A 26297-nucleotide genomic window follows, 5' to 3' on the forward strand; every position below is an offset into this window, starting at 1 on the left:
TTGTTACATTTAATTTTTTTGTTCCAGAACCTCAAGTCATCGGGAAGAAAACTGTCGACTATAAGAAAGTTGGCACAGAAGAACCCTGCTTTAGGTAATTTGTTGTTCTCACTAATTTATTCATTCAACACAGCAGTGATTAGGACAATAAAGTGTGTCATCATTTTTATTATCATTTCTTTTATAGTTTTTTATTTAAATACTTAATTTGCCAGCCTGACACTGTTTATCAACAATAGACTTAAATTTGAAAGGGTTTGCTCCTTTTGGTCATTAAAAAAGTAGGATTTGAAGAATATGTACATTTCTCCATAAGGGAACAAATAATATAACATTTTGGTAGCTGCAATGAAAAGTTGATATTATATTGACACAAGTTTCATTTATATTTTATGACTATGATATTACCCCCTTATTTATGTGTTTGCCTAGTGCAGACCAATGCCGGTCACTGTAGTGAGGACCCGGTGCACATTGCGTGGAGCTCCAGTGACGGTGAACAATCTGACGATGAGACCCAGAAGCAACCACGTCCTCCTAGACCAGGGAGATCTGTGGCTCCCATTCAGTCCTACACCAGAGAACTGTGCATGCTCAGCACTGATAAAGGTAATGGAACTGAATCCCGAGGTCCTGGAGATACTGGCTTGTTTGAACTGTGAGGGTGAACTTGTTTTAAGTTGAACTCTACACCAGGTCGCGTTTAACCATCTGAGTTTGAAAACTTATTCCTGACATTAGGCAGGCTGTCAAAATATTTGTAAAGGAAAAGATCAATATTTAGGGAAATATGTTTATTTGTTTCCATATCAACAGATAGATGAGAATATTGATGCCACTCATTTCTCTGTAAGTTAAATATAAATTCATGTGAATATTTCTTGACTGTAACTATGGTGAGTTTTGTTTTTCACTGTGAGGTTGTCTGGCAACCAGCAGAGTCTCCAGGTAATGTAGCCAAGGAAATAGTTCCACCCCCCCCAAAACCACAACTTGTTGTTATTACCCTTTGGTTCTTGAGTGATTTAACAGATGAGATACTACATGTTAAGTTGAGACCTCTTGGTGTTGGTAGTGTATTTTGTTGCCTTTGGACAGAGCCAGGTGAACTGTTTCCTCATTTCTGGACTTTGTGTTGTGCTAATAAATCGTTTCAAGTGTTTGCAAGAAAGCGGGTAAGTGGATAGTTCAGAAAATGTGAACAATTTGTTAAACTCAAAGTCTTCACATTAGCTTTTTTCCTGAGTTTTCTCACTTGTTATGCTGTTGATTATCATTGATTGTCATCTTTTCTTTTCTTTTTTCTTCTCTTCAGAGGACCTCCCTGCCATAGACACAGACAGTGATCTGGATGAGTCTAAGGAGGATGTTGAAAAGGACAGCGGGCAACAAATCTCTGACTGTGAATCAGAGTCTCTCGAACAACAGCCACCAGATTTACTGCCCAAACCAACAAACGTGAGTGAACTGCACTTACTCAGATTGTGGAAGTGATAGAACAAAGACATTTTCTGTTGTCTCAATGTTGTCATTTGTATTTAAGGACACTAGGTGGGGCCATACCCTTTCTTAAGCTGTATGTAGCTACTTTTCTTTCTCTCTAACTGATTTATGGTATTTCAAATTAAAAGTCCATGTAGTCATCTACAGGGTATAAGTGTGTCAGTACTTTTCACAGAGTCCAGTGACACACCACATCATACTCTGTTCACTATGTGCATTAAACCTAATGACTTTTATTTTTTAACTTTAACTTACACAGCATTAAAGACAGATTCATGCTCTTTCCTTGTAAAATGTAAAATTATATTTAAGGTATTGTTTATTTTAAGACTTCATGCAACAGTTTCTTTAGTGACTTCAGTTTAGTTTTAATTTCCCTTTCTCCACTAGATGGAGTATTTCTCTTATTTTTAAATGTCCTCAAATGGCCTGACACCAGCAGCTGCACTGAGCACTTCCTTCAGTCATGTTCCAAACTGTCAAAGTTCACAAGCAGAGGTTGCAATAAAACGCTGACTGAGTGTGGAGGGCAAGTTGCCACTCATTCTTTTCCTCAGATGCAGATATCTACACATAAGGGAAGAAATGTTTTCATTCTAATGAAGACGGAAGATCCTTTGAAATCCAGATGTGTTAAGAATTAGGGAAGGAAGTAGGGACATTGCAGAGTTTCAATGCAGTTTAACAGAAAAAAAAAACATTTTACATTAGTGACTTTTAAGATTATCTCAAGCAAAAAATGTCTAAATTATTACTTATTATTTAATGGTGTTATCTTTGGTGTCAATCATTTGTGGGCTTCGCTGCACAATCTGAAGACTTTGATTAACTATTCTTCTCAGGAGTTATTCAGGAGCAGTGTTTGTGAAAGGCAGGGCTCTCGCTTGGAGAGAATGTACAAGGAGTGGTGAAGGTGCTCAGGCCCGAGACCACACGGTACACAGGGCTTGTCACAGCACACATAACGAAGTGCAGTGATCGGACGGATGTGGTCGGATGGATGTCGAGATTGTGCTTCCTTCAAAGTGTCATTGAAAAGGATAGCTCGGGTTTAAGAAAACATCTGACTCATCAGTGTATTAGACTGTACCCACTAATTAAAGTCAATTAATCACGCTTTCAAACAAATGGTGAATATAAGTAACGACCATGTTTTGACAGTGCACTCGAGTTTGCAGGCTGTTTGTGGAGAGGAAGCCTGTTGACAGATTAACATCACTCCCACAGACCCAGCTACTTCCTTTTGTCGCAGTTTATTTGCTGCTATCAGCTCTAGTGTCACATACGATTTTAAATCACCAAACAGGACGCTGGAGGTCAGAGGCCCACGAGAAAGACAGACTAAAGTTTTTCAGATACTGAAATGAATGCATGTGCAGCAGGTTGATTAGAGCATATTTAATTGAATAAGCATTTAGCTATGTAGCAGGTGGATTTATAATGTGCATATTTATCATTATATTGCAGTGTTTTATTATATTGATTTCATTAGAACATCAGGATGGAGAGACCTAGTTTGACTTTTACTTCTATACAGCCAACTGTAAATCGAACCGGATCTAGCAGGATGGAGAGGGGGAAGATCGCAATCCAAGTCAGAGTTTATTACTCCAGATAAATGCATGGCTGACTCACTTGACATATGTCTGCCAGATTTCTGTGTTATTGTGATAGCACTGCGAGTGGATAGGCGGAGCTCTGAGGCCCACTTCCCAAACGAAACGTGTTGCTGCGTCCTTTTGAGTCCCTCAAGAACAAGCCTCCACCACCACATCAGCTTCTCGCTAGATCAGGGCTGTACCGACGGAGACTATAAGCGTAGTTTTACTACTGTTTGTTCAGGAAAACATGCGAGTGCATGAAGCTGCTAGGAGAAGAGCACTTACAATGCTTTCAGTGCCGGGTGAAAACATTTTTGAGCCTTGGCCAGGGACATAGTGTTCCTTTCTCTCTGTGGCTGGGTTGGAGTGTGACGTCTGCTGGCACGCTGCCAAGCAGGGTCAAGTTGATTCAAATAAGAGAGCATGTTGGCTGACAGAGCCTGGTATGCTGGTCTTGTCAGCACATGACAGGAACTCAGGTTTCTCATGGATTTTTCCATGAGAGCTGATTCCCTCAGGTGCAGCGAGCGGTGATACAGCAAAAAGATTGTTTTGTTACCATATCTTGTTTATTAGTCAGCCTGTCAGTGTGTCAGTGTACCACAACCACCCACATCACTCAGTTTATTGATCTTATTAACTCATCATTAGAGTGCTGAGGTCATTTAAAACATTTTATTATCCCCCTGATTCAAAGTGTATTTGTCATTCAACACTGAAAATGACATTTCAAAACTAGGTCAAATTATTACTTTCGTTATTATCACTTAATTAATCGCTAATTACTCCTTTTATCCCTAGGTGACAGAGCTTGAGATCTCAGGCTACGTGTCTGATGGAGAAAGTATCGGTGACTCGATGACCGAGAGCCGCCTGGACTCCGAGAGCTTTTCTCTTCAAACTGGTGAGGGCAGCAGAAGGTCAGTCGGTGACTGGGTCAGATCCGCTCAGGCAATGCTGCAGACACCTCAGAAACAGCTTGACCGGCAGTCCAAGACTCCAGAAGACTCGGCTAAAAAGAGAAGAAAGTTCCAAAGGTTAGATTTCTGCACATTAGAGATGCGTAGATCCAACTTTTTCCTCTTGTGACACCAATTTTCATATCTCCGCTCAGGGTGTTTTAATTCTGGATCTAATATTAATATTCCCTTTTTCCCAAATTTGAAATATGTATTAACTCATTGGGATAATTTCAATATAAGGTGACATGAGGTCAGGGATCGTTGTGGGACAAAAAACCTCTTAGTCAACTTCCTGATAAGGCTTATTGATGATGGAGTAGAACTGTTTAATGACATATGACACTGTGTCTAATAAAATGGATCAGTCACGTCTGGCCAATGTCCAACCTGCTTGTTAAAGTCATAATTACATCTTCTCAGTGCGCTATAATACATACACATTCTGTTGCCACTATTGGATACACATGTAAAATCTCATGCAATCCAATAAAACTCATCCACAATCTTTACATTTGCAAAGATAATATTATTCAGGTTTGATTTAATTAATTAAACTATGTGTTTATTATTCAGGGTGTAGGTTGCAGTGGTGTTGAACTGACCTGCTTATACTGAAATGTGTTTCTAATGTTTTGCTCTCCCCATTTACAAACACGAGGGGGAACGAATATTAGAAACACATTTTCGATACACACACTCCAGCACAACATCCCCACAAACTCTAACCTCTTAGACCTGTGATGTTGTAAACGTAAACTTGAAGTAATGCCTCTCAAAAAGTTTCAATAAAGTTTTGTATCAAACATTATCATTTTCATAAATATACAGTTTCTGGCAGGCCTGTGTTGCATAAGGCGGTCGGAGGGGGGTGTATATTAAGTGCTGTAGTGTATTGCTTCATAATAGAAGCCGACATAGTAGAAAAGATGTATTGCTTGCTGCCAAAGCTGATAGCCAAACTTAGGCTGTAAAGTTTCCCCACCAGAGCTGTTGATGAAAGGGACACCTGGTGTCACGGTTTGGGTGCTAAATGTCATTCCATCTCCAAGCCCTCTCAATCTGACAGATGACTATCAGTAGTCTTTGACAGCTTTGTGTCTGCATCACAAAATCGTCACTTTCTTTGAGATAAACAGCTTTGCATTGTGCAAGTTAATCACATGTGCATCTGTGTGTGTGTCGCACAGCGGAGGTCTTGCTGAGAGGCTGAATCGACTCCAGTGCAGACAGAGGTCAGCTATTAGCTTCTGGAGACACCAGTCAATTTCTGACACCTCAACAACAACATCAGGTGATCCACATTAGAACACACACACACACACACACACACACACACACACACACACACACACACACACACACACACACACACACACACACACACCCTGACTACCCATTCAAGTTTAACAATGAACATTGATTTGTGAGTGGGATGAAGCAGGTGTGATTTAAAAAAAAAAAAAAACATTATATGGAGAGGCCGCACTGAGGAGGAAGTGCTGGCTGTAGGTCATGAACTACATCAGTAGGTGACAGGAAACTGCTTACCTAGTTCTTTTTTTTGTTTCTTTCCGTGGTGTACCAAACCACTTGTGCTCTCTTGATGTTTCCTATCTGTTTATAATAGGACACAAGCAGCAGCTTGATTGTGACAGTTGACTGTGGAAAATGAAAACACCCACATGATGCTGCTTAAGAGTTTGTGGTCACTCGATGGTTTGATGAGTGTGAAGAACAAGTTTATTGTGTTTAATGTGGTTTATTCTTTTTAATCTGATAAATATTTGGTGTTTCTATTTTTGTATTGAAGATTCCAGATTCTGTTTACATTGAGTTTTGGATCAATTTACATCAGATGCTGTTCTCCAAGAAATTAATTAAATTAATACCTCCACCAAGGAGATAATGTTTTCACCCTGTTTGTCCATTTATAAGCAAAAGTACGCAAAAACTGCGCGACAGATTTCCACAAAACTTGGTGGAATGATGTGGTGTTGGTCTTTATGTAACATTGTTAGATATGGTGGGCTTTTTTAATGAAAAAAAGCTGAGATTTTTACCTGGCATCTTTAGAGTGCTAATATTAATGAACAGGTGATATTTGGTGTTGATCCGGTTCATGTTTCGGAACAGGGTTGATCTTTATTCGGTTAGAGTATGATGACAAATATTCCTTTCAGCTAGATCAGAGAATGAATACTTTGCCTGCGTTTAATGTGAACAAATAGTTCATCATTTCTTTGTACATGTGTGAATGTAGTTTTGTGCATAATCAGACTTTTTCAGATGATTCTCTGGCACATTCCTATTAATAAACACTGCTACCAAACTGGTTAATAATGTTATAGGACAATTGTTTATCTCTGCTGTAGTAATTTTGGTGTGTGATGTAATACTACTTGCACATTCACATGAAGCAGGATTTGTTTACTTTGATTTATCAGGTCATTATAGGTAAAATGGAGGACTGGTGCACTATCGTTTCGTTCTGGTCTGCTGCCCGACCTTGTTCTGATGATTTTGTAATCTGGGACCTAAATGCACTGAGCACAAATTAAGCACTTAACAATCGTGTTTGGACAAATGCATGTTAAAACCGAATAGTTCTCTAGCGATCCCTTTGATATGATTCACTCTTATCATATTAAAATTCCCCCTCCGGCCACTTTCTGAGATTAACATACAGACACTAAACTGCAACAACTGTGAGCTCTCTTGCTTCAGTTTTCTCTATTCAATGCAATCAAGTATACACGCATCATTTGCATTCAGCCAAGTTACTCTCCTATCTCAATTTGATATATAGCTTCAGGGCATTGTCTTGATTTATCTCTGTTAACTTTATTGTTCGGGCCAAAAGTACACAGAGCTGTGGTAAAATTCCAAGCATTTGCACATTCACCCGGTGGGACTCAAATTTTATATCCACCTCAGACTGAGTCAGTAACAGCTTCACAGTTATGCAGTGCAAATTGTTTTAATGCTAAAAGTGAATTACTCTCATAATGCATAATGAGCCCCACAGAGAGCAAGACTCTGAGAGCACGGGTACGCACGCACTTTAACAGGCACACACTGAACATCTGTGTTGTTGTTGCTCTGCTCTCCAGTGGACAGGCCTGGTGTGCTGGTGCTGGATGTGCTGGAGGTTAAGGAGGACTGCAGCATGCAACTGGTGCACTGTGCACACCAGCGGCCTCCTGGAGAGGGCCACCATCACAGCGACCCTGTCTCTGAGGAGAGAGCTCATGTGCTGGTGTTATTCAACCGAGAGACTGCCGCCCAGCTGATTCCTGCAGCCGGAGATATCATCCACATATACCCACCATGGTGAGCGCTAGCAACAAGTTTCACCCTGTAAAGTCCCAGTCAGCTCACTTCACCTGGATACTGACCCTGATTGTGCACTTTGATGCATGTGCTGAAACCTGCAGTGCACAAATGAAGAATTTACTTTTCAGTGTCGGAGACATCTTGTGTTCAGCCGTCAGGTTTTGACTTGTAAATACAAAATTCATAAAGCGTTAGAAAGAGTGTATGCAAATGTGCATATCAACACACATTATTAAAAGCAGAATATTTCCATGTCGTGAAATTATTTGAAGAATAATTAACCCAAAATACAAGAAATAAATGTAAAGAAGAACCCACACTAAACGGCATAAACAAAAAATGTCACAAGCCCAAGATGACGTCTTTTTTTGTTTTTCTTCAACGAAAAAATGTTTTATTTATATATTTATTTATTTATGTATTTATATATATATATATCTATCTAAAGTAGCACTGGCTGATGGGTAGAGTTACATACCTCTGTAAATTATTAACTTTATTCTGGTCGGTGATTTTTCTATTTTACGCTTAATCATCTATGGGCACTTGATCAAAAACTACACAAAAAATACACTGTTACAAGGCGTGTTACACAATAAAAGACTGAGTCACTGTATGCTAAATCACACAGAAGAATGCTTAGTAGACTTACAGGAGGACTGCAGATTAATATATTCATTGAATATTGAAAAATAATTCAAAAGTTATAATTATTTGGGGGGGTTTAAGTATCAACATAAGTTTCTCAGCTCACACTAGAGAGAATAGCAAGAGCCCAGATGTGAGGAGCAGTCCCTCACACAAGGAGCGGAGGGGCTCACAGGGGGGGTCATGTGTGTGTTTTTGGGGATTGTTTTGGAGTTGGAGCGAGGCAGCAACAGTTGACTCCAGCTGTTGGGAGTTTGGGGTTGAGTGTGCTCTGGAATATCCAGGCTGGCGGAAGCACAGGGGCCTCCTCTGCGCTCTGACGTCACAAACAGCTCCAGGGAATGCTTCACATTCCTCTTCCTGGCAGTAGTTAGGTCATTTCCAGCAAGCTGGGGAAAAAACACTGTTGGATTATTTTCTGGAGCATTTGGGAGCAGAGAGTGGAGGGAGCCAGAGGGCTGAGATTGAAAACATGTGTTGGTTTTGAGAGTATCTCTTGCTTTAGCACCTCTCCTTCCATGTTATGTTATATTCCTGAAATTACAAGATATAGTAGAGCCCCCCCACTCCCACTCACTCCACCCTTAAAAACCCTTTTATTCTTTTTCATGTGAACAGGCTGTCTTTCATCCTCTTTGTTTGTGCAAATTACTTACAGAAGTTACAGCATTTGGTCCAAATTTAAATCAATCAATATTTTAACTCGATAAAAAAAAAAACTCTGAATCATAGCAAATCAAAAATCACAACCATGAAAAGTTGATGAGAGGCCAAATATTATCTAAAGAGATATTAGAGTATCCTACTTTAACTGCTACAGGACAGGTCATAGTGGAAAAACCCAGAATTCAGAGCATCAGTGTAGCTGGTAAAATTCCTTTTCTGACTTTCCGGTGTGACACTCGAGGCTTTATCCTCCCCCGTAATTCCTACAGTGAGTAGGTTGACTCCTCCCACCTCCCACGCCTTGTCGTACGTGGGCTGCGGACTGAACGGACATACCTGCATGGATTATTCACTTACGAGCTGTGACGCCAGCAGCCGGTGCCACTCCTTGACTTGGCTACCTGTGTGATGATGACAGGCTGCCCACTCACCTGCTCACAGCGGGGCCACACTTCCTGTACGGATGTTGCACCTGAACTAGTGAACAGTACGTTCTGCTCCACTAACAATGACATATCTTTGACTGATTGAAGATCTCTGCTCAGATATTGGACTGATAACGGGAGGGTTTGTTTGGGGGGGGGTTTGTAGGTGAGATGAGTCAGTGTAAGGTGTGGTGATGTATGAAAGACATATTCATATGATTTACTTAAGGAAAAGCAGCAATAAAACGCAATGAAAAGACATTTAAAGCAAAAGTATTCTGTGGACTTGCCTCTGTCATTGTTGTATTATTATATTATTTGATATATTATAGTATTGACGTATCAACATAACCTTTACTTTAATGTTATATTACGCCTGGCCATGGCAGACTGTGACCATATTTCCTGCAGCTTGATAGGTTGGCAGAGGAGGACAAATGCAAGATGCTTACTGTAGTTTAGACTGTAGTTGTTTCTGAAATTTTGCCTGGGTGCCTTTTCTATATTTCCACCGTGCTCCTAGTTGCTATAGTCTACGCCATCTCCATTGCTATCAGACACCCATATACAGTACGGAGGCTTGAGCCCTCCTGCAGTGGTCGCAGGTTCGGTTCTGACCCGGCCCATCACAGCATGTCATCTCCACTCTCCCTATTTCACCCTCATGATTTCCTATCAATATAGGCAAAAATACCCCCTAAATAAATATATTAAAAGTAAGTTTTGCAACTTGTGGATCAGCACAGGAATGTCCCCTCAGACAATAGCTTTAAAACTCCAGTTTACTGTGAAATACGGAGAGATTTACCTGCCACTAATGTGCTTAATCAGAATTGTGTAAACTTGTTAAGGACATTCATTTATATATAAAATCCTGCACTCCAGCTCTGATGTATTTGTCTCATAAGTCCTTTGGATGAAAGCTGTGGTACGAACAGATAATACATGTTATTATAGTAAAATTGTGGACGTATTTCGCACATTTATTTACGTAGTATTTAAAGAGTAACCAGTTTATAAAAGCTGTGCTCATTTGAAAACAAACAAATGATTGACTGTCAGTCAACAGTGAATTAATTTCCTGTTGACTGACTAATGGATGAGTCACGCTCGTGTCTGCACCTGTAGTGGAAAGTATACAGTATGTACTGCATGTACAGAGGACGGATGTTAGGAACTGTATATACAGACTAATAAAATCAAGCACAAACATTTTTTCAGTTTTTCTTGACATAGTGTTGAAGAGATATTGATTTTATTCTTTGAGGCTGCAGTTTCTGTTTCGTATTGAGTCCAAACACCTCCGTCTATTTAAATGTATCTTTCAAATATATAATTTGATAATAATTGCAAATTATTATTAATAATGACACTGCTTATTTACAGTGTTAGTACACAATATTTATAATTACCCATTTATAGAAATTGCTCTTAAATTAACAACTAGAATCATCTCTTAGTATAACATGATACAATTCAACAAAACGACAAATCACAGGTTCCAAAAAGTCTTCAAATTAAATCCAAACCAGTCTTAAACAGAACAGAACTTTATAACCTTTATAAAGGTGTATTTCCTTTAAACTTAAAAATGGTAGCTGTATTTATATAATAATTTGGTTTCTTAATATTTTCCTTTCTTGTTATCGTAGTACATCCAAACTATTTTTTTCCACTTATCTTGTTTGTTTTATTTCCCTGTTTCACATATCACCACATGTCTGAGACGAGATGTGACACGTACAGCAGTTCCAGTCACGTAGTGCACTTGGCTATGACTCAGTGATAAGCCATCATCACACCATTATCCTTCAACGTGTGGAAAAAATTAAGTCGTAACTCAAACTAAACTGAAAAACACTATGCCATATAATTATCTGGCTCCCATTCAAGTTCTTGTATTCTCAGGTCTCTGTACCACTCAGGTGTGTGATTCATTTGGATGAGCTACTGTAAAACACTTGAACAGACAGAAACGTTCCCTGTGGTTTTTCAGGAGAAGTTCAAAGTTTTCATTTTGGCACAAACAGACGAGTGACACCTAAGCTGGCAACGGTAAAAATGAAACGGGAGCAAAAGAGCACCCGAGGTCATTGCGCAGTCTGTGCATTTGATTTTTGATTTTCTTTCATCAGCAAACCTGCAACATGTTAAATTGTGTATGGTGTTGATGTATATTTCCATGGATGATGTCACATTTGGAAACTGTTTAAAATCAAGCGGTGCGGTGCTGCAATGTATAGACCTTTTAAGAACCTCGATTACATGGAAAAAGATGTACCTCCGCTAAAGAGGACGGATACATCTGTTGTGTATCTGAAGTTGCCTTGGAGGAGGTTAGCGTATTTGAACTTGTACTCGATGCTGGGTGGTACACAGAGAACAGACCTGCGGAGGTGGTTGGTACCTTATCAGAGTTTGACATTCAAACGTCTGGAGCTGTTCCCCCCACTCAAGTTTGTGCAACAGCCTATTCCATTCCATGTAAAGTCTGTGTTTTTGCATCTGTTATCAGTGTAATCTCAACACAGCCCAATACCTTGAAGATGTTTCATTTTATGGTGAATTCAGCTTCCCACACTTAATTCTTTTGGGCCAATCAATGAGAAATTACAGAGTCGAGGTGTAGCATGTAAAAAAAGTAAGAAAGTAAAGAAAAAAGCACTTAAACAACGGCTATACTCTAAATCTAATGAACTTTCTCTCTTTTAGGCAAAGTCTTTCCACAGAGGGCTTCAGCTGTGATATTATTCTGAACACACACTTCAGCCAGAAAGTCGTCTCTGATTGCAAACCTGCCGACATGTCCGTCTCCAGAGGAGTGCTCTCAGCAGGGCGGTGCATGCCGTACTATTTGGGTAAAATATTCGGACTGCTGGAGGTGCACAGGACCACCGAGGAGAATGATGCCAATGCCAAGGTGTGTATGGTTCAGAATCATTAGAATCAAGCTCTTCTACATTTTAAATTCCAAATTTCCCTGCAGCATTTTGACATTAAACAAACATTTTTAAATCTGTCACACCCTCCTAACGCCTGTCAGTCACTGCTGTGCATAATAAGCTACCTTGAGACAGAAAAATAACATCACTCCAACAAATAAGCACGTGCACACACCAAGACACCAAGTGATGTGATGACAGCTTCAGTGTGTTGTTTGCTAGATAGTTTGGCTTCTGGCCATAAGAAATGACTCTACTCTGGTTTAGCTGTTTCTTTCTATAAAAAACATATTGAATCTTTGCACACTCGGGGGGCTTGTTTCACTTTTCCTTATAAATTCATAGCTATTAAATCACACTCTGTGCTGAGCAGAGCAGAGTTGATCAGTTTCACTTTCCGATAATCAACACAAGAACAATGAAGAGTCTCTGGGACATCAGTTACCAGTGCTTTCAGTCTCTGCTGTATCAATAACATATGTGGTTGATTGATTTCCTACATCTAAATCTCTGTTTGCAGTAAAATACAAATACATGAACAAAGCAATTGTGGTTGTGATGGAGAAAGACTTCTGAAACACATGGTACAACCTGCCACGCCCTAATTTTACAACAGATTTCAAATGCAAAACAAAGAATGGTTTATTTAAATTAGGAATGTGTGCTTATACATGATGTTGCGCAGAGAGAAAGTGTAAGCTAATATTACAATGTTTACATTATATGCTAATGAGTCTAATTGAATAGAGTATATCTGTGGTTTCAGTGGCAGGGCTGTGCTGTTGCAGCTTTTGTTTTGATTTTTAACCAATACTTTCAAAGGCCATATAAAAATTCAAAATTTAATTTTCCTGTTTGTCTCCTCTTCAGGTCGCTGTCCCCGATCCTCTGTGCAGTTTTGAAGGTTCTGGGGAATTTCCGGGGCAGTGCCTTTCTCTCCTGGAAGCTGTTGAGCGACTGGGCCAGGCTGGCTCCGTGGGGCAGGATGTGGGGGTGGTGGTCCAGAGAGTTTTCTCCATCCCTCTGCCTGACTGCTCATCTGTGTCCAGCCTCAAACCCAGAGTCCCCTCCAGGCCCTCCTCAGCTCCTCCCCCTGCAGAGCAAGGGAAAACCAGGTATTGTTGAACGAGCTGATAATTGGCGGCCCTGTGAAGCCTTTGGTTTTTCGCTTAATGCCAGAGAACGACTGGGGAAAATGAATGCATTTTTATCTGCTGTGTATGCTTCCCTCCCACAGTCTAAATTGCTCTCTTTGTTAAAATCGCATGCTAGTTTGCTTGGTCTCAGGCCTTGCATGCTCCTCCTTAGTGGCAGAATGAGTCTCAGTGGTTGAGCTATTGTTCACAGAGCGGCAGGCCCCACAAAGTGCTCATATTGTCTCAAGCCATATGGCATTGCTTGACAAAGGACACAAATACTTCTAATTGAATCCAGCCCCTCTGTGAGTGATTCAAGCCAATTCTCAGGAAAGACAGCATGATGTTTTCAGAATCTCATGCACCAGCAAGCCAGAGTTGAACTGATGCCTAATCATACCCCACTGGGTGGAACACTTTGTTTGTTGGTTTGTTTGTTTTTTACCTTAATGTTTTCAAGAAACCCACAAGTATGTTTTGTGGTTGATGTAAAAATGTCATTGGTTTCTGCCCTCGCTTTACAAAAAGGTCACAGTTGTATGAAATTGACTCTGATATATTTTAGCTTTGTTGACTTTATCTGAAGGTGGAGCCTTGACATTGTATTAATTTTCATTGGACAAAATTAAATTTATAGAGCAGAGGGAATAATTTGTTTAGTCGAATAGAGAGTAACTTAAATGGTTTCTGGTTCCAACTTCTTAAATGTGACGGCTTTATGCTTTTCTTTGAAATGTTGTAACTAGAGTGGGCATTTTTCATAGCTGAAACAAGGAATCAAGACATTAAAAGGAAGATTTATCCATGTTGACAATAAGTGTTACTTGCAGTTCTAGAAATGTACTTTTCTATTAAACCTCCTAATTAGGGGGCCAATTGGTGGCAGCACAACAAGTGCAACACTGAGATAATGTTATTTACTTTCCTTTAAGCATAGTTTTGCTCTCCACTGAGTTCTGAGGAAAATATACATCTCCAGTGTTTCCCATTAATAACCTAGACTGAAGCGGTCCATGTTGGACACGTAGAGCTGTGTTTGAGACCGACCTGTTTGTCACAGTTGGACTGGCCATCGGCAGCAGCACGAGAGATCCTGCTGGGATGGTGGGTTGGTGGACTGTCAAAACATCCATATTGTTTTTACTGCCCTTGGAAGGCAGGTAGAACTTACACAAGTACTTGCCACTTTACATGTGTGTATATTCTGTGACAGGTCTGCACTTCTCTACATGCAGGAAAACCACGGCTTAACACCTGCTTTTTCTTTCTTCCTGTCACTTGGCTGGTCGCGAACTGCGTGGATGTTCATTGAGCAATCTGGCACAGGCTGAATCTAACTCTTTGGGAAACACTGCATCTCTGTAGCGTAATTTTTTACTATGTTTTGGTGGTAGTTGTGTTATAAGTGTAAAAACGACAAAGACGTGACTGGCGAGACTGAGACAAAGTTATGGACTGGGAAACCAAAACAATGACCGAAAAGATGCTAAAACATTCGGCAGAGCTGAGATTTATAGAATTGGCTGATAATTATGCCAGTTTTCCACCGCGAGTGACAAATTTGACTTTTTACTTTTTTTCCATTCAACTCGAAATATTGATTCGTCAAGGTGTAAATATGTTGAATGTAATATGGAATATCTTTTTATTTTCTTTGAATAGTTTGTCCTGGATAAAACGTGTATGTTTTATACTCAAAGTTTCCTGTGATATTGAAATGACTTCGAGGTTTACTGGAGTGGTCTCATTATAGTTAATGAGTACGTGAACGTTCTATTTGAAGCAGGTCCAGTAAGTTGCTTGGCCCCCCCCGAACTCATTGTTTTTGTTCTTTGCTGAGTAATAAAAGTATTGGTTTCCTCAGAGTTCAGGGGCCCAAGGGGGGCACTCTGTGGTGGAGGGAGGAGAGCCCCGGACAAGTGAACTGACTAAATGAGCTGCGGTTGTAATTTGACACTCGCTCCTGCCACGCTGCTTCTTCGACTGGTAAACAAACGCCGCCCTCTGACCGGAAACTCTCCTGCCCTTCTCTCTGTTTCTCTCTAACTCAACCAGATTCAACAGGCTTGGTTGGTAGTGAAAGGATGGAGGTGGGGCTGAGGTTAGGAGGGGATCACGCGGGCTTGAGTTCAAAATATCTGGGTGAAATATATATTTTGACAGATTTGTCTGGAAAATCCTTAATTTTAACGTCTGTTCTTTTCTACATTTTGTTTTATTGTCTTGTTTATTCAATAATATAACAAGCTGTTAAAGGAACAAAAAAACAAAAACCAGATCCCAGTTCTTCCCTTTCATGATAGGTTTTGGACTGAATTGCTGCACAGAAATAAAAGCACTTTGTACAATATATTGCTTTTCTACTTTTCCAGTATGCACGAAGAAAGCAGAATAGTTTACTTCGCAGCCCGCTGGCCTCATGTTGTGTTAACACAGGGACAGTTTGTACCTCTCTTGTTGTGTCCCCAGCCTGTATGACTCACTTCCCTGGTCAGAATGCTTATTTGATCCTTTTGTTGTTTAGCCTCTGTGTGGACACACAGGGGAGCGAGGCCAGTAGATATTTATGCCTGAAGAAGATGTTAAGTTCCCGTAAATTCAGAGTTGAATAAACAAGAAGATTAACTGTTTGTAGGAAGTGAGGAGAGGCTAGTTTTTTCTCTCTCTCTCTGTGGAGAAGGAACACAATGTGCTGCAAGGATCCTATTACAAGCGTGTTTATTGCGCTGCCTGCACTGATTGGTGCACATAGAAAGGAATCCCGCCTGTCCGCCCCCCCGCCAATGAGGCCCCTCTGCATCCGCGGGTCGCTTACTAAGTATGTTGCCAAGTAATGTTCATGTGTGTGGGCTTGCATGCTTACACCGTGTCGCTGTGTGTGAGAGAAGGAGCGCGTGTGTGTTTGCACAGACTCTGTGGATCGTAGTTCCTGGAAGGAAAAGAGAGGTGCTGAGAAATTTCTGTGATCACTCACAATAACAAATTCTTGAAAAAAGGCCTGAGACTGAAACCGGCCAATGGCAGAGGAGGTTTTGGGAGTGAGGGGTCGCTGTGTGAGGAAGTGGGGCTGTGACCGACTAAAGGAGGGACTGTACACAGAGCTGTGGTTGTTTATGTCGAGCTGGTACCACCTTGAGTCTCATCACCTATTTATCTGTTCCATCTGTCAACATCAAGTGTGTTATCAGCGTTCACACATAGGTTTCTACAAGTTCAAACCAGCTCCACCAAAAGTGAAAGTGTATTTATATCCTTACGAAACTCTTTTAGCAACTGTGATTTTTTTTTTTTATTCTAGGTTCAACTTTTGATTCACTGATTTATCCTAGTGTAGTTTTATTGTTGTAAGAAAAATATAATGTATCTCTCAAGTGAAGCCATTTCCCTTCGCTTTAGATTTTTATTAAAGTTTGTTGTGACTAAACATCTCGCCTGCTACTGTTGAAACATTTAGCTCACAATCTTCAGAAATCGACAATTTAGATTTGCAACCGAGTCATTTATTATGTAGAATTACTAATTTACTGCTGCTCACGAGTGAAGATGTGCTGCTTTTTTCACTTTTTTACCAGTCAGAATTTTATGTCAGTTTTAGAATTGACTTTGGTTATCGCCATTTCACCTCCCTTTCTAACCTTCTCTAGACTTAACAACAAATCAGAAATCTAATCAAAAGATGTATCAATAATGAACGTAATTGTTGATCATGATTTTTATGACATGGTTCAACAACCTTACTCACTTCAATTGTCAGTGTGAAATGTGTGTTTTTAAAGAATGTGAGGAATGCGTGTTTTGTGGTGTTTCCTCTTCTTTCTTCGTGTCCAGCATGTTAAGAAATGACTGCTCTCTTCTGTGATAACTATCATCCATGTGAAGGGGGCAGGGGTCCATTGAGTTTACACGTTGAACTTTTGCCCTCATGTTAACTGGTCCACAAGCTTTTAAGTTAGAGAAACATTAAACACAATTCAAACAGTCCTTGTTGTTTTAATAGGACGTTGTGTAGGTCTGATTTTGGATTGTGAATTAAACAAACAACTGGGAATAATCTTGGTTAAAATGTTGGCCTGCGCCTCCAGAAGTTATGGCAGGAATGTTATTTAGATATCTATTTCCAGGTCCCTCAAGACAAACACAGACAGACCCCATGTTTACCAACAGAGGACAGTTATAGGCCCAATCAGGCGGTTGAAAATGTCTCAAAACCTTCCCAGTGTCTGGAGTATGTGCGTGCATGCATGCACATGCACGATGGGCATGATGACACTCCTCCTTCACGCTGTTTTTTTTTTTAGCCTGGACGTTGTTTGTCAAACCAGGGATATGAACTCCACTGTTTACTCTCAGGGCTGGTACTGGGCTGTGTCTGGGCTTGACTGAAGGAGATACTGGAGCCTGTAGTAGTCCTCTGGGAGCAGCAGGCTGAAGGAATACACTGCGGTTCAATGCCTTACAACTTTGTAGGCCAAAGGTCTTTTCTGTCAGCAGCAGCCTGTCAAACCAGCCTCTAGTATTAACACTTTCAAATGTCACGACTGAGACTCCACGGTGTATTGTTAGTGTGTCACTGGGAGCAGTGGTATTTAAGTCCTGTAAATAATTACTTGTTTAATTGGCTAATTATTTTTATCAACAATAATAAATAAAAAAATGTATCAGCAAAACCAAAATAAAACAAATACAGATCCGTAAAAATGTATTAGAATAGTATTTTCAACAGAAGTACTTGCAGTGGAACCATTTATGTATTTATTTAATACGATTTTTGATTTATTAATATAATGTTACTGCAAATTATAATTGATAATTTGTCAATCCAACTTCAGTGGGGTGAAGGTGCAGCTGGGACAAAGGAAAATAAATGCTCAGTGCAGACCAAGTATTACAAATTATCCAAAAACAATCAACTGATTAGCTGAACGTGCACAGATGTTTAAACTTTCTCCTTTTCTCGTCCAAACTGCCTCAAACTTTAAGAGTGACAACTTGTTGAAAATGTAGGTTCATAAAATTTTGGATTATTGTTTAATTCCAGTGTGTAACATTTGGTGACATTAAAATATTTATATACCAGAAAAGAGCAGTTGTAAATTTGATTCTGACCTGGTCCTTTGTTGCATGTCTTCTGAAAGCTCTCTCCCCATTTCACGCTTTTGTTGTCCTATCAATAATGAAATGCCCCAAATAAAAGTGTAGAATGTAGAATTAAAATAGTCAAAACCTTGCATTTGAAAACATTGTGAGGAAGCAAGTTCGACACTTTTGTTTGGCGTTGAGGATGCATACATGGGGTTTGCTGAGGAACACTGAATGCAGACAGAATCTATTCTCTGTATACCTTTATATTTAAACTAGCGTCAATTGTCTCTACATTTTATTGTGTTTTCCAGGCTGTGTGTTCTGGTTCAGGACAGTTATGGCATGTTCAGCATGGTCCAGCTGCACCTCCTGCCCTGCAAGGACGACGTCCTCCAGTACTGCCAGAGGTGGCAGGGGAAGACCTGTGTCCTGAGAGGCATCAAAGTGGTGCAGCGGGTCACGCGAGAGAGGTAAGACCCTCACACTTCTCTGCACTCATCCCTCCGAGCTAGATGAGGATAGCTTTTCACCTGAATTTCAGTTCAACCACCATCGATAAACTTCAACCTGCGACCAACACAGAGTTATGATATGGATTCCTGCTATATGTGAAGTTATCTTATCTCACTGCTTTACCATCTTGGACAACAGCCGGGGGTAAATACCTGTGATAGACACTTCCTGATATGACATAGTGGAAAGGTGGCCTCAGGGTTAGTGGAAGCTCTGAGACTATTTTCACAATACAATGTTTTTTTTCTGTATAATAATTTCTGTCGACACTAACACATCTGAAAACTGCATATCACATGACCATTCACATACACTGGTCATGTGTTTGTCCGTGTTAACAGGAAGCGAACTGTCAACTCTTCAGTTGGTTGCTTAGTTAGAAAATACTGCAAAAAGTAACACCAGTGGTAAAAAGTAAGACCAGGGATTCATTTGCTTTGACACTCGGACCAGGGGTGTTTCTAAAAGTCTTAGGTTTAGGGGCTCAAAAACTCTGGAGTTGTGTAGTGTAGCAAAAGTGATGTGTGTCTGTGTATAGCAGGGTTTTCAAGTATAAAATGTGTTTGTGTGGATGGAGCCTGAAACTATCAGGCACATTGCCCCTGGTCCCTGAATCTCCTTAAATCTCAATTATGAATAAGCACAAGAAATCCCCTGGTTTTTATCCTTGAATGCCCTTTTGTAAACATTGACATCCACATTTACAATACCATGAGAACTGAATGTTTGAGGATTACTTTGCTTTCCTGCCAGCAGTACCACTGTGTTTACATGTAAAGTGATACCGGGGTGCACGGTGTCCCTTGTGAGTTTCCATAGTCAGGATCCCAGATTAGAAGGAGTGACATTGGAACATTTAGAGCCAGGCTGGGGGTATGTTTACATCCTTGGTATTTTTCAACGCTACCACAGCCTATAATGTCTCTGGAGGTTGTCTGTGGTCGGACTGTGATTCATGGGCTATCCTGAAGGCTGACACACGGGCCGTCTTACGAAAAACACGTGGTGTCGGTGGACATTAATCGGGCTTTAATTTATTTTTTCTCCAGTTTCTTAGAAACTCCTGGACTTCTAGGAGTATTCTAATAATAAAGTTGGGCCCTATTATTAGTAGTAAATCTCTGATACTGTGACATTCCCATGTCATCACTTTTCACTGTACAAATGCCAATTTAAAAGTCATCACCCAACCCTACCTAAAAACCCATACCTTAAAGAAATAGTTTGTAGTTTCACATCAGGCATTTTCTCAATATAATACAGTTTAAAACTTAAATTAAATTCACTGAACCTTGCAAAGTCCTTCTATGGTTCCTTTGGGAGTTGGCAAGGAATGACCTTTATTTGCTCTCCTGCCAGTTAGATGACACCACCGTCATGTCTGTCTGTTAAATATGAAGTTACAGCAGGCAGTCAGTTAGCCTAGCATAAAGACTGGCTGCATAGGGAAACTAACCTGTCTCTGTTCAAAAGTTTTTTTTAAAAGTATCCTCCTACGACTCCTATTCAGACCAACTTAATCACTGCATGAAAAAAAACTTCCTCATTCATTTGAATGGGGCCACTCCTTAGGCTTGTACAGAAAGAAACTGGGTCATGATCCAGCAAGGTGCTGTTAGTTTTCTGCTGTTTATTCTGCCTTTGTCACAATGACAGAATAACTGGTTGTGATAACTATCCAGAGTTGAATAACTCAGTCTAACAAACACTGTGTAGTATTGTGTGTCTGATGAGCCTCTAAACTCAAACTGGACTTCCTGGATAACAACTAAGTGCTTCACCAGTGTCTAAGTCCTTAGGCTGTTTAAACACGGAACGCCTGCTCACTAAAGCTGCTTTCAGACATGCACAGGACTCTGCAGTTCTCCGGAGGAGGTGCATGTGTGAATGCAAATGTTTGAGTGAGACGCCACTCCATAGTTTCTACGGACTTTGTCCACCTGACCTCCTACTATAAAGTCCCTAGAAATCCAGGAGAAGTCGACGTGTGAACACAGCTGCACTCCAGCTCTGACAAACTTGCTGGTTGACGTAAAACTCGTCACTACCAGTGTACAATGCAGAAATGTTGTATCCTGAGAAATACAGAGATTTACCCTGTGCTTATTTAGTATAGTGTGAACTAGTTTGGCAAAAACTTGCCTGAAACAGACATTAATTACTATGAAAAGGTTCGGCACCCAAGCCTTAACAACATAAATTCTTGGACATGCATTTTTCTTTCTTTTTTTTTTCTTTTTAGTTTCTGTCAACACAACGTTACAAAGACATTTAAAATGTACGATAATTATAATTGATGCACAAACCCTAAAAGAAAACCAAAGAATGTTGCACAGTAAAGAAGGACCAACCACCTGTCAAACTAAAATGTCAAAACCTTTCCACCTTTACAACGACTTGTGTTACGACTTCACCTCGTCCCACACAACTATGAGATAAGTCTGTTTCCAAAGAAGTGAGCTGAAACTGCCCAGTCACGTACGTGTGTGTGTGTGTGTGTGTGTGCGTGTGCTATGAGGAGTGATTCTCCACAGGAAGTAGCGTGTTCTTGGACAAAAGAGATAAAAATGTGTCTGGAAGGATTGAGGGTGAGAATGGAAGATTACTCACCAGCTCATCTCTACAGTTTAAAGTTAAGCTAATGCAGTTGAATGTTAAAGGTTAATAAGCCCAGTGTCAAAATCTAAGTGTGTTGAATGAGTCCTGTTAGTTGGTTGTTACTCATCCGTCTGCAGGCCTCACCGGACTTGAATGGGCTGCAGAACCAGTTCCCCACACACAAAAACCCTGTGATTACAGGCTGACTAACAGGTTGTTAACCACTGGCTGATATGACAGCGCCTACATGGATGAATAAGTAACATTGACCGGCCACCATGAACTCAACCAGCACTTCTCAGAAAACAGACAGTGAATCATGAGTTTGACGTCTCTTGGCGGAGGTGTCACTTGAGTGTTTAAATCAGTGTTAAGTAAACAAAACATCTTGTATTTAGTACGATCTGATTTCAGTGTGTCATTACTAAGATTAAAGACGACGAATCCCACCGTTTAAATTCACTTGTAATTGGTTTTCTAAACCGTGTTGCTTTTGCACCACAATGATAATGCGATTTACATAGGGTGTGAACAGTTTTCCCAGCCTTCAGTATCTGGAAACCTGCTTGTGAAAAAAGTTTTTGTGTGCATCTGCTCTGCCAGCCCGAGCATGCTCTCTGTTAATTCTGGTTGGCGTTAGAACAACCTCTGTTTTTAACAGATTTGTGTTTCAGCGGAAGTGAAACTGGTTTTGAAAGCTCTCAATGTTTCTGAAGTTGCTTATTCGCCAGTTTCTCCTTATCCCACACGTTTTAGTTCCCCCTCCCTCCTCACTCGTTTCTTCTTCTTTTTTTATCTCACTCTCAGGCGCACCAGGCTTTTCAGCTTGATCGACAGTCTGTGGCCCCCAGTGATTCCTCCCAAAGATCACGAAAACACACCAAACATGTCCAAAGTAAGTTCTGACCTCATGAGAAAATCACGCATGAAGGCCAAGTGAGGCCTTTGTTTTTATTGTTGATGGATCTGCTGATTTATTTTCCCGACTAACTGTTACATCAAACATCATTTGGTCTGTAGAATTTCAGAAAATCCTGTGCTCATGATGAGTTTCGAAAGTCCAACAGGATAATGACACATTTACAAATAAATCTTCAAGCTCTGTGTCGTCTTTTTGACTTGCAAAGAGCATTGTATTGTTTCCAGCCTCTTAATGTGAGGATTTGTTGTGATGTTGAACACTGAATATTTTTAGGTTTTGGGTCAGAAACAAGCTTGATGAAACTTTGACATGCTGTATTCATGATTTTAAGATACTTTATTCAAATTTATTGAAATTATTAATCACTGAAATAGACAATAGTTGCATCCCTAAGTAAATCGTTTGTTTTGTCTGACCAACACCCCAGAACCTAAATGTATTTAGTTTATCATCAATATTGTCAAAGAAGGGAAGAAAAGCAAATCTTCACAATATTTACGCAGGTACTAAATGTAAAAATTACTTGAGTGATTATTTTTCTCGCGATTAACTAATGAATTAATCGCGTAAGCTTTCCAGCTCTAACGGGAATGCAACTACATTCATTTAAATATTTTTTTGTTTGGTCATTTAGGATTATATCATTCCTTTAGTTGAGAGTTGTTCTTTTTTAACGTAAACTTGTAGAACAAACTTGTAGAACTCTTTCAATTTCATCCAAGCCTTATGTAGCCGGCTGGTTTTGAAGGAAGATGATATACTTATTCTTAATCCTAACTACAACGCTGTGATTGGTCGATTGTTTATCCATTGAGGGACGACATTCTTCAGGGTGCACGACACAAGACCGCTATCAATCATTGAGGAAATATAAGATGCGTGCAGTATCTGACCCAGGGTCTGAAACCGTGTCTGACTTGGTGTCTGGAACAGGCCAATATTACCGATATATTTCACAGCAAAACAAAAAGTTGTTTGTTGACTATATTAAAATACTATGAGTAAAGTCAAACTAAAACAGATGATTGTAAACATGGTTGCATGTTTTCTGCCTTTGCGATACATTGCGCTGTCAGAGCCACCTTAGAAAATGTTTGACTAAAATGACGGCTCACTTTGAGAACAGTTACTCACTAACAGTTGGTAAATCAATGTAGGACTCTGTATATTTTCTTTAACATGGAACGTATTTAAAAGTTTTCTTTGTTTTCTTTAGGAGAGCAGACCTGCAGGTCCAGCTCTGAGCTTCTGCTACCTGCTGTCAGGTCAGGAGAGCTCTGTTGAACCCACCGAGGGGCAGACTGTGTCCACGCTATATGTTCCCCCCACACGACGAACCTTACGAGACATAGTGCAGGTGAACAGTTTTCCACAGCACACACACACACACACACAGACAAATTAAATAACATGCAACAGGTTTGAGATAACTTATCTTACTAGTTCCATCTTAAACAATTTTTTTTCTTTCTCTTTTTCAGAGTGAGATGAAAACCTGTCGCTGCAGTTTCATTGCTACAGTTTTACACAAGAGAGAGCAGGTGGGTTTTTGTCCCTTTTCGTTTGTATCAGAAAAACACAGATTTCATTTGACTTCAACCAAAAGAGCAGAATAAACACTCTGTCTCAAGCAGCTCCTCTTCAGATCGTTTAAACCAAGAAACTGATAAGATTTCAGCTCTGACGTTGAGAGCGGCGCTCATATCGCTGTGTGTAAGACAATCTGTGTCAGGCGTGGGTGTACCTTACCATTGATTGATTCGACCTTTAAACTTTAAACTGGGATGAGATAGCAGCTCAGAACAAATTGGTGGACTTTGCCACATGCTCACACCACTGAAACACACAGATACACTTTTTAAGGCTGTTGTAGTAAACCCGCATTGTGTGCGGGTTGAGTGACTAATCTCGTCAAAGCTGTTTGCAGAAATTGCTGCATCGCAATTTTTTTTTATGTTATGTTTCCTTTAAATTGTACATTTCTAGGTCATTCTCTGTTTCTAAGTATTTCTCAGTTTGAGTGGGGTTTTTTTTGTCTTCCCTTTTGTGATTCGTCTTCAGAGCAGCGATGTAGGCCAGGGTGAGGTGTGGTTGGTGCTGACAGACCCCAGTCTTCAGGAAGAGCAGCCTGAGAGACCATGCAGGCGAACAGTGGCCCTGTGTGTGAGCACTTCCTGTGTTCTCACTTCCTCTGTCCTTGAAGCACTGCGCTCCCCCGCTGCCTGTGGCCTGACGTTCAGAGATGCCATCACAGAACATGGTAGATAGAACAAATGACGTGGTTTATTGTGACCGGACATACCTTTCGATCAATGTCTCATAAAGATGATATGTTAAAAGGTTGTGTGCACCGGTCACATTTCTTCTCTTATCTTTTTGGATGAACCTGTGATTAAATCAGTGGTTCACAGCGTTTGGTTCAAAGTGTTTTGTGGCCCTTCACTAAAAGTCTTAAGCACATTTCTCTTCTAAAATTCTCACATGGTTGCATTTAAAGGGCCAGAGAGGTAAAATTATCAAATATTCCACCCAAAAAATCTAAAGTCAAGAGAAAACCCCCAAAATTTAATGGATTTCACATTTGTGTAGCAGAACTTGTTTTTACTCTGTCACACCACATTAATCATCACAACCCGTCAGATGTGAGACTGGGAGTCATCTTTTTATTCAGCAATTGTCTTTCTGTGTATGTTTGGTTGTGTCCTCTCCCATCTTTAGATTTAGGTGATCAAAGGTCACTGTTACCTCACAAATCATGTTTTTGTCCATAACACAAGAAGTTGTACTCAAATTTTCACAAAACGTCCCACAAACGTCTAATGATAAAGACCTAACACGTTGACATCATCATGTTCTTCTTAAACACCTTTCTGTTCATTATTCAACCACATAATTTGCCCGACACTGATTTGGTAAAACTAATATTAGTTTGTCCACCTTGTAACCATGGTGACTGTAGAGATTCCCTCTGCTGCCGGGTTGAAAACGTGTGTGAAGCATCAACATTTCAGAATTTGTAGATTGTTTGCGGCAACATTCATGACAGATGTGGATGCAAACTGCAGCTTGACTGGTTGGCATGCAACCTCAAGGCTGTAAATCTAGTTTCTTACTTGTTATTCACTTGGAAATTCTTCACCATGTGGAGCCCTGTTGAGTTATGCACAACCCCATCCAAACATACACACATACACATGTATTATAGGTTCTATTAAAACTGGGGTTCTCCACTTATGTCCTTTTTTAAATGAATCTCAATCCATATTAAACCATAAAAACAGCTGCCCAGCACTGTCAAGAGCACACCAGAGCCACAGGCGGAGATGTGACCCTTACTGTAAAGCTGACGATCATCCGAAGCCTGAAAAAGTTATTACCAGACTGACATCAATGTTGTTACAAGCTAAAAAATATATATATATTTTCCTGTTTGTTTGCTGTTTACGAAACAAGACTGGAAACAATCTTCACCTTGGAAAGTTTTGCCAAAGATCCATTTTCACAGATCTACAATGCAAAACCCATAAAAAGGCTAAGTTTAAAAATAATACCTGTGTTTGTGGAACAAAGCCTGAGGGGGCTGTGATGTTCACATTCTATAACCTCGATCTTGCACTCGGGAATCACATGTTAACTCACTTTGTTGCATCGTATTTTCAACAAAATCTACCAACACTCACTAAACGTCTTTGGGGAGGAGCAGAGTAAATGCTGCAGATTGTTTATAGACATTTCATTCTTAATTCAGTTTTTAATTTGAACATCTAGGTGTCCTTCTGTGTGCGGAGCAGTCAGTTGTTGAGGTATGCTGCGACAAGCCTGAAGGCAGCCTCCAGTCTACGACACGGCAGGCGTTACTTTCACAGTTGTTGACTGAGCCCCAGGTGCAGACCCTGCCCCAACCTGTGAGACTGGATCCCCTGACTCTGGACACCACGCCCAACTCCCTCTGTTCTCTCACAGGTC

At 40.3% G+C, this 26297-nt stretch overlaps 1 protein-coding gene across 3 annotated transcripts in view; it reads left to right on the plus strand.

Annotated features, from left to right (window-relative positions):
• Positions 1 to 26297, plus strand: part of spidr (scaffold protein involved in DNA repair) — a 31837-nt gene that overhangs the window by 1348 nt on the left and 4192 nt on the right. For 2 of the 3 annotated variants that reach the window (XM_035170127.2, XM_035170129.2), the window contains exons 3-16: positions 28 to 94; positions 433 to 609; positions 1316 to 1458; positions 3906 to 4141; positions 5254 to 5357; positions 7177 to 7396; positions 11851 to 12058; positions 12951 to 13195; positions 18610 to 18768; positions 22217 to 22304; positions 23548 to 23688; positions 23813 to 23872; positions 24393 to 24591; positions 26100 to 26294. In XM_035170127.2, the coding sequence (XP_035026018.1) occupies positions 28 to 94; positions 433 to 609; positions 1316 to 1458; positions 3906 to 4141; positions 5254 to 5357; positions 7177 to 7396; positions 11851 to 12058; positions 12951 to 13195; positions 18610 to 18768; positions 22217 to 22304; positions 23548 to 23688; positions 23813 to 23872; positions 24393 to 24591; positions 26100 to 26294 (2242 nt within the window). The remainder of the gene's footprint in view (positions 1 to 27; positions 95 to 432; positions 610 to 1315; positions 1459 to 3905; positions 4142 to 5253; positions 5358 to 7176; positions 7397 to 11850; positions 12059 to 12950; positions 13196 to 18609; positions 18769 to 22216; positions 22305 to 23547; positions 23689 to 23812; positions 23873 to 24392; positions 24592 to 26099; positions 26295 to 26297) is intronic. The other variant, XM_035170131.2, reaches the window with a different exon arrangement.

The sequence above is a fragment of the Hippoglossus stenolepis genome, chromosome 11 (genome assembly GCF_022539355.2).
Source record: "Hippoglossus stenolepis isolate QCI-W04-F060 chromosome 11, HSTE1.2, whole genome shotgun sequence".
Taxonomy (NCBI): Eukaryota; Metazoa; Chordata; class Actinopteri; order Pleuronectiformes; family Pleuronectidae; genus Hippoglossus; species Hippoglossus stenolepis.